Source organism: Gekko japonicus, unplaced genomic scaffold, assembly GCF_001447785.1.
Source record: "Gekko japonicus isolate JY-2015 unplaced genomic scaffold, Gekko_japonicus_V1.1 scaffold1462, whole genome shotgun sequence".
Taxonomy (NCBI): domain Eukaryota; kingdom Metazoa; phylum Chordata; class Lepidosauria; order Squamata; family Gekkonidae; genus Gekko; species Gekko japonicus.
This window is the reverse complement of record NW_015169821.1, coordinates 231,736-240,779: the sequence shown is the minus strand read 5'-3', so window position 1 is coordinate 240,779 and position 9,044 is coordinate 231,736. Positions and strand designations below refer to the sequence as shown.

General features: G+C 45.3%; 2 protein-coding genes across 2 annotated transcripts in view; both read left to right on the top strand.

The window, feature by feature from the left end:
- Nucleotides 1–3,971, top strand: part of CDK7 (cyclin-dependent kinase 7) — a 21,920-nt gene extending 17,949 nt beyond the window's left edge. The window contains exon 13 of the mRNA XM_015417210.1: nt 3,846–3,971. Coding sequence (XP_015272696.1) covers nt 3,846–3,871 — 26 coding nt within the window. The 3' untranslated portion in view covers nt 3,872–3,971. The remainder of the gene's footprint in view (nt 1–3,845) is intronic.
- A 3,703-nt stretch (nt 3,972–7,674) lies between these two features.
- The window catches only part of SERINC5 (serine incorporator 5), a 58,523-nt gene continuing 57,153 nt past the window's right edge, over nt 7,675–9,044 (top strand). The window contains exon 1 of the mRNA XM_015417212.1: nt 7,675–7,905. Coding sequence (XP_015272698.1) covers nt 7,879–7,905 — 27 coding nt within the window. The 5' untranslated portion in view covers nt 7,675–7,878. The remainder of the gene's footprint in view (nt 7,906–9,044) is intronic.

Below are 9,044 nucleotides of genomic sequence, written 5' to 3'. Positions count from 1 at the left end.
TCTCTCAGCCCCACCTACCTCACAGGGTGTCTGTTGTGGGAAGGGGAAGGGAAAGGAGTTTGTAAACCGCTCTGAGACTCCCTTGGGTAGTGAAGGGCGGGGTAAAAATCCAATCTCCTCCTCCTCCTTGGTAGAGTGTAAATAATAGAGGTTTTTGAAAGAATTTCTGTCCCACCCTGTCCCAGAGAATATAATTTGGCTTTTAGCCGAGCCCAAGGAATTTCTTGTGGAAAAGCAGGAGCCCTCTTTTTATTTCCCTTTTGGAATGGCACTGGAGATGGTTTAACTGTAAAAACAAAATAATAAGTTTATTCAACAGGCAGGGATTGACTAGCTGAGTCAGGATTGGGATTGCTGAGGTAAAAGTTGTTGATAATACAGAATTCATTTCTTGACCAGGCAAAATGATGTTATTAAAGCTTATTTTCAGGTATTCTTAGTTGTATGAGGTGTTTTACTTAATATTTTAATTACAGCAACAATGTTTCTTCAGAGAGTTTCCTATGGCAGTTCAGGTTTCCTGGAGTTGATCACTGACTTTCTGAACCTAATTCACTCCTTGTTTAAATTACAGTTTATTTCTATTTCCTGAGTTGTTTAAAGCTGTTTTCCCTTACAACAGACTAGGGTCTGGGCAGGGAGTAATCTCTTCCTCCTCAGAGGAATTAACTCTATTCCTTTTTGACTTGAAAGGGAGTTTCCACACACTACCCCAGTCATCCTTGCCAAATCTCTCTCCCAGCTCTGGTGTCTGTACAAAGCGGACTTCATCTTATGTTGACACTTAGACTTTGAATCCTTATAGCAAAATCTTCCTCAGGTTAGGAATACTACAGTTAAGGCAAGGAGTCTTTTACTTTCACGCTACAGGTGAACCTGTCTGACTTCCCTTGTCAAACGCACTGCAAAACTCTGTCAGAAACCAACTGACTGTCTTCAGAATGGTTCCAACTTTAAACTTTAATCTCCAGACGGACAACTGTCAAGTCTCCCCAGCACTCAGCTGATCATATATTTTCCTTCTCTGGCCAATCAGAGAAGAAGAGCAGCCTGTCACTCAATGTCTCCCTTCCAGGGAAAAGTTAAGTCTTTATCTCTTGGTTCTCTGATTTAGCTGCACTATAAAAACTGGTTTTTAAGTTGGTTCTCTGATTTAGCTGCACTATGAAAACTGGTTTTTAAATGCAGTCTGTCACACTTGACTTTTCCCCCTTACTGCCTCAGGGGGAAGTTATGACTTCAGGGTGGGCCTGAAGCTTGGAAGAAAAGCCTTGCCACATACATAAATCATCATGCAATTTTGAGTTGACCTTTTAAAAATCAAATTATTGATTCTCTTTGGTGATGTTAGGATTGAATTTGCTACAGTGAACTTTGCTGGAAGAGAATGTTTGGATAATCCCCAGGCCAAACATATATTGCTTTTCTGGACTCAAGCCACCTCTGAGAAATGCATCTCCAGCCACTCCCTTTAGTATCTGGGAAAGAATACTTTGCAGCTAACATGATCAACTTATTCTTTTACGTGTTTTCTGATATGCTTAAGAGTTTAATCTGAACAGTTAATGAAAAACATGATAGTTTTCCGAATACGTATGTTGCCATTTTTATTCAGGTATAAGATCTTACATGAATGATTTAAGGTTTCTTATTGGAGCAGGCAAAATGTGCTTAACAGATTAAATGCAGTTGAATGTAATCAGTGATCCTTTAAAATCACACATCTTGCCTAAATTACAAGATTATTTATGAAGTGCCTTCAACATTCTAAAATGCTAAGTAATAATATAGTGGAAGAACTCTTTGGTGCTTCTTCTAAAGCCTGTGTTTATTTTTTGGGCCATAGACTATTACTGCTAAGCCCTTACCTGTTGCAGGGCAGGCTCAATCAACCACTGGGTTATCTAAGCACTGAAAGCAGAGTTGAGCTCATGGAATGGAACTTTCCCACCTTCTCTTTCCTATGCATCTCCTGCGGGTCAGTGGACACTTAGGAGCAGTGTTCAGTACTAATTGTGGGGACTGCAGTGGGAAGAAGAAATTAATGGAAGTCTTGTGTGAGCAGGAGGAGACTTAGGATCCAACTCACTGGCCTGGATCTTATTTTGCTAGTTCCCATTCTTCCATTGTGAGCCCCCCCCCCACTTTACCCCTGATGCTGTTCCTGCACTATTTGAGGGGGTTTTGCAGGCTTTAGCAAGAGGAGGGTAGTTGGAAAAGTTCACTTCTGCTAGTGCTGCTCTGCTCACACTACATAAGATCCAGGCCATTGTGTTTAAGATGATATTGTAAGGCCATTGGACATGTGGTACACTATGTTCTTCACTAACAATGAGATTGAGGTTTGATTCACACATACAGCACACACTGTCCCTCCTCACCCAATGACTTGCAGCTGAACTGTCTCCACTGAAAAGACAGGGTGAAGTGAAAGGAAAACTCTTGTTTGCTTGTCCTCTTCTCCCTTTGCAGAGCCAGTTCTGGTTAACATTAAGATTTGCACATGTTTCAGTGGTCCTTAACCTTGTTGAAGGTACTTTTGCTGTAGGTACTTTTGGAATTTTGAGAACAGTTAGCAGGCACCACACCAGAATGGCTACCGTGGAGTAGTTGAATCCAAGCACAAAACAGTGGGATATTCCACAAAATGTTAAGTGGGTCTATCCCATGTGATGTCCAGTAATGAAGATAGGGGTTAGTCCCTGCAGGTACCCAAAGGTGATGCCTCCTGGGCCCTTCAGAAGCACCTCCGGGTCCACTGAGATAGTATTGTAAGGCAATTGGTCATGTGGTACACTGTGTTCTTCACTAACAATGAGATTGAGGGTTGATTCACACATACAGCACACACTGTCCCTCCTCACCCAATGACTTGCAGCTGAACTGTCTCCACTGAAAAGACAGGGTGAAGTGAAAAGAAAACTCTTGTTTGCTTGTCCTCTTCTCCCTTTGCAGAGCCAGTTCTGGTTAACATTAAGATTTGCACATGTTTCAGTGGTCCTTAACCTTGTTGAAGGTACTTTTGCTGTAGGTACTTTTGGAATTCTGAGAACAGGTAGCAGGCACCACACCAGAATGGCTACTGTGGAGTAGTTGAATCCAAGCACAAAACAATGGGATATTCCACAAAATGTTATAAGTGGGTCTATCCCATGTGATGTCCAATAATGAAGATAGGGGTTAGTCCCTGCGGGTACCCAAAGGTGATGCCTCCTGGGCCCTTCAGAAGCACCTCCGGGTCCACTGAGATAGAGGAAAGCCAAGCTCTCTCTGCTTTAGGAAGAAGCAAGTGGGTTCCAGGCACCACATTAAGGATCATGATGTTATACTAACTATAGTCTGAATAAGAAACCTGCGTACCAGGAGAGTGTGGGATGGGGGGAAAGTATATAAACCTGCTGAGAGTTTGTCACCCTAGCCATTATTTACTATGTTGGGTACTGTTGTCTGAAGAGCTATACTGTCGCTTCTGACTGAAAACTGGTCAAAGGGTATCCCTGTGTCCTGGACCTAACAGCATTTGGGTGGGTAAGGTGCATGGGTCAGCTATTATTAAACAGTAAGTGTTGGTATGTGGTGTTTCAGTAAGTGGGCAGGAAACCACAGATCCTGGCTTTTTGCTTCCAGTCCACAAATCATAATCCTTGATGACTACAGAGCTCAGATAGGTGATGTTCAGGTTTCCTTCATATTCCCAGACTAGCCCACGGTTTTGAGACTACTTAGAACTGTATCACCATAGTAACATTATGGGAGAGACTGAGCTCTGACAATCCTTCATGGGATACCAGGTTCTTATTCCTGATGATTAAATTTTCCTGTTCTTAAATTTGCTTATTTTTTAGGGTTGCCAAAAAAATTAATATTTTGACTAACATGGAAATGAGTATTGAACATTTTTGCTGCTGAAGACTGAAAAGATGAAATGTGAAGACTCAAGATGAATGTGGAAGAAAACTAAAATTGTAAATGCAAACATGTATAAAGTATGTGTGTTTCAGTTCTGTAACCATGTATTTTTATTATGGCTTTAAAAATAAAAGTGCAAAAATTGTTTAATAATATGGAGTAATAGATATAGTATAGAGGGAATCCACTACATGGCACTGCTAAAAGGAGTGTTATAGTATGCATCCATGAGGGTAGGAAATTGTAAGTATCTCCCAGGTGCATAGAGTGCTGATCTGTGTACAGATGAGTCTTTGTTCTCCCAGTATCTGTTAGATGGAGGAGAGGCCAAAATGTATGCTCACTTCTTTCCAGTTAGACATGCCAATGCCATTTGCATGAGGTGATGTTTGTTCAAGGTCTAGCAGATGTGTGCTTGGAAAGGCTCCATCATATGTCAGTATTTAAATGTTTTAGAGAAACTGAGAGACAAATATGTTCTGCAGTGGATGAAGGTAGACCTGAGTTCAAGTAGTGATCTCAGCCATGTGCTTGCTAAGTAAAGTGGATCAAGTCTTCTATTTTGCCCTCAAATTATTATTTGAAACATCTCTGCCACCTTACCACCCATCTCAGAGTCTGGTCCCCAAGGTGGCAGACATTAAAACAGAGAGGAGGGCTAATAATATTTAGTGAGGGAATGCCAAGCAAAGCAAAGTTTTCACCTGTTGGTGGCAGACAGCTATAGAGGGAAACAGATGGATCTCCCTTGGGAGGGACTCCCAAAGCTTCAGTGCCATAACTGAAAAGGCATTTTCTTAGGTTGCCACCTGTCTAGCCCCAAATGACAAGGGTGCCTGAAGCAGGTCCTCTGAAGATTTAATTAGTTCATTTATACCCCGCCTTTCTCCCTAGTGGGAACCCAAAGTGGATTGCATCAGTTTCCTCTCCTCCATTTTATCCTCACAACAACTCTGTGAGGTAGGTTGGGTTGAGAGAATAGGACTGGCCCAAGGTCACCCAGCGAGCTTCCATGGCACAAGTGGGGACTTAAACCTGGGTCTTCCAGATTCTAGTTTGAGACTTTTAACCACCACACCACACTGGCTGCCAACCAGAGACAAGAGCGGTCAGGTAGGTTCATATGGGAGTAGGCAGTCCTTAAGACATCCTGGCCCCAAGCCATATAGGGCTTTAAAGGTCAACACCAACATCTTGAATACGGCCTAAAAGCAAACTGAAAGCCAGTGCAGATGGAACAAAACCAAAATGATAGGGTCTCCATGACCTGCTCCAGTTAACATCCTGGTTGCAGCATTGTTACACCAACCATACCTTCTGGGCAGTCTTCAGGGGTAGCCCCATATAGAATGCATTGCAGGAATCTAATCTCTGTGTTACCAGGGCATGCACTGTAGTAGCAATACCTTTCCTGCCTTTGCAGAAGAGCTGTTGGCTCACCTGCCAAGCTGATGAAAGGCATTCCTTTCTGCACCCACCAAGCGTATGAAAGGCATCCCTGGCTACTGCTGCCACTGCCACCTGTTTATCCAACAGGAGGCCCAGGTCCAGCAGCACCAGCACCCTCAGGATACAAACCTGCCTCTTTAGTGGTAATACAGCCCCATCCTTAACGATTCCTGTGTCAAACCTTCTAGCAGTAGCATCTCCATTTTGTCAGGATGTTAGCCCTCGGCCACCCGCCCTCTCCTGGCTCCACCCCCAAAGTCTCCAGGTATTTTCCAACCCAGACTTGGCAACCCTATGTAGGACTGAAACCACTGCAAAACAGTGTCTCCTAGTCCCACCCCAAAAGGCGGTCCAGAAGGGTGCCATAATCAGTATGGGAATATATTCTCTTTCAAAGAAGTATTAGGAAGGATAAAAGTTATACAATGTTCTACACACTTTAAAGGTGGGTCAGATTTGGTACTTCTGTATCTGTCAAATGGGAGATTACCAGAAGGGAGACTGCAGTTCCTGCTGTTGCGTAATCCTGGAGTTGTATCGTGGATGCCATAACAAGTGAATAATTTACTACGGTGGCACAAAAAGCTAATGTTCAAGTAAATGGAAGCATTGTATTCAAGCCTTTCTAACTGAAAGGATTTTACTGACTAGCTTTATGCGGAGTGCTGTTATGTTTTTGGAAGCTGATATCTGAAGAAAAAGAAACACAACTGATACCATAAAACTCAGAACTCCATTTACAAGTAATAAACTTGAGAGAATGGAACCGTTTGTATCTAAGAATTATCTAGCCCATTTTAAATTGTTCTCTTAGACAAGCAAATTAGAACATGTAAAATCAACTGTTAGGTAGCTTTGTCTTCAGATACTTAATTTTTATTTCAATTGTAGTCAGTCTTGCTGCAACTTGAGGCAGGCTATGCAATTAAAAACAATGTACAATGCATACAATAAAGTAGGATCATTAAATGCCTGGGTTTTTACCCCAATGTAAGTGGTTCCATTGACCTTTAGTGAACAAGAAACGCAAAAGCATTCCCCGCCTTGAGAAGCTTACAAGTTTAAAATCTGACAACAGAGAACCACAGAGGGAGGGAGAGACGCCAAGCTCAATTTTATTTTGGTTATCTTAAAATTATCCCCACTTTTCTGCAGCAGCTTGTTTTTTAGGCAAACAAGTTCATGAATTTTCTAGCAACTAAGCGTATACATAGTGCTTTCTATGTTCAAATTATTTCATATACTCAGGTGGGTAGCCATGTTGGTCTGAAGCAGCAGAACAAGTCTGAGTCCAGTGGGGCACCTTTAAGACCACCAAAGTTTTATTCAAGGTATCCACACTTCATATACATTACTGCAGTCAGGTATAGAAGACTAGTACTACAGATGATGGGAGAGAAGTGCCTGGTGTACTACTTGGTGTTTGAACTGGTAACCTCCAGATCACCCTTCATTCTCTTAGCTACTAGTCAGTGTGGCGTAGCAGTTAGGACAGTTGGACTAGAGGAAGGAAGGCCACTGAGTGTTCAGATCCCCAAGGGTGGTTCTGAAGATAATGGAAAAATTGGACAGCCTTGTTTGCTACCCTGAGTGCCTTGTAGAAAGGGCAAGCCATCTAGTGCACTTTTCATTTCTTGAACCTGCACACAGATCTCCATTGCGGGGGTAAAAGGCATTGTGCTTACACTTTCTTCCCGCCTTCTGTTTGTGGTTCATCTGGATCAGTTTATCTAGATGTGTTAAGGGAATTGCTGGTTCCTGAAGAGTCAGGCTTATGGCCACATAACATGTATGCCAAATGGCTCAATATTTTTCCCCCCAGTTTTACACTGAGATTGTAAGGAGGAAGCTTTTTCCATTGATGGGACAGTCTAGTTCACTCAACACTAGTTGGCTATTGAAGAGTTTTATTTGTATTTGTCTTGCTCTTCAACCCAATGAGCCATGAGGAACCTTGGTTCAAATACGGTATGTGTTCTGACAGCACTGATAACACCCCCACCCCCACCCCCACCAAATGGAAGGAGGCGCGCAACGCCCCGTCTCTCCCTCAAATCCTGTTCCCGGCGCGCGGGGGGGGGCTGGAGCTCTGGCCTCGTAAACAAGCGCCAGCAGGTGCCCTCTTGGCGGCGGACAGGTGGTCTCCGCTCCCGCAGCCCTGTTTGGAGCCTGGCTTCACAGCAGCGCAGGCGGCTGGGATCCTCCCGCACCGGAAAGCCTTGATTTATCTGCTGCTAAGCCAACTGACGACAGCGGAAGCCCTGCGCGCTTTGGGTTGGGCTGAGCTGTTCGCTGAGGCAGCAGCCGTGGCAGGGACGAAGGCGTCGCGCTCCTCGCCGCTCTAGGGGGCGCGTGTGCGCTCTCTGCGCGTCCAGGCAGCGGAGGGGAGGGCTTGCGTGGGGAGCGCGTCGGCGGTGCCTGGGCTTGTGTGGCTGGCCGCCCGCCCGCGCAAGAGAAAGAAAGAGAGACGGAGAGAGGCCGGCCGCGGTGGGCAGAAGCGCCCCGCCGTCTCTGGCAAGCATGTCCGCGCCCTGTTGCGCGGGGCAGGTAAGGTAGAGCCTGGGGACCGGGCGCGGGGTGGGCTGTCTCGGGCCGCTTCCTCTCCTCAAGCGCTCCACCCCGGTGGACTGCTGGCTTGCGTGGCGGGCTAGCTGGGGCTGCGCCAGTGCCTGTCTTGCGTCGGGCGGGCGGGCGGCGTGGCTGCTGCGTCCCCTCCGATCGGGCTGACCCCGGAGCTGAGACCCCCAGCTCGCCGCGTCGCCTGGCAGCAGCGCTGCAAATTCCTGGCCGCAGGATCCCTTTCGGTGCTGCTCGCCCGCCCGCCCGCGGCGTCTCAGGGAGGGACTCCCGGGATAATTGGCCCTTCAGTGGCCCTTCCTCGACTGATGTGTCCGGCCGTCCTTGGCTGCCACGGAGCAGTCGGGGCGATGAGCATTCAGTCAGAGCGAAGCTGTTGCTGGAGGACCCGGTGGCGTGCCGCGAGTGAGCTGCCACAGATTTTTTTACGCGCCGCTCCGATTTATGATAGGAAGAAAAAGGCAGCGGTGCGTGCAAGAAAGAAACGCTTCTTGAACCTGGTGTGTGTGTGTGTGACAAAGATGAAATGGTGTCTTCCTTTGCTTTCGGAATTGGCCGCACAAGCTTGACGAGGGGTGGCCACAGAAAGTAAAAAACCCCACACAAAATGTATTGTAAATAAATAATACTCTGTTGTGTTACTAAGGAATTCTACAGTATCTTAAAGCGCCAACAAGCATACTGTGTCATGAGTTTTTAGTAGTCTAATTTCAGGTGTCTGTACCAGGAAAACAAAAGGAGTTCAGTGATACCTTCTGTAAAGAACATCACTGTTGCTTTCACCATAGCTTTGTGAGTCAGATGCTCACTTCATCAGATGATGGAGTTCTGACTCAGGAAAGCTTGTGCTGAAATACAGTTTATTTGCCTTTAAGGTGCTCTGCACTCCTGTTCCCTTTGTTAGCAGTAACCAAACAGAATTGGATGCAGAACAGTGCATGAAATCTGGTATACTTCAAATCCATAAAACACAATTGGTCTTTCCCCCCAAATGATTTGTATCTCCTAAAAGGCTTAGAGATGTTGTGCCGTTAGGAAGGGTTGCTGCAATAAAATAGACTTTTGTAGATATCTGTTAAGTCCAGGGCTGCCAGTGCTATGTAGGGACA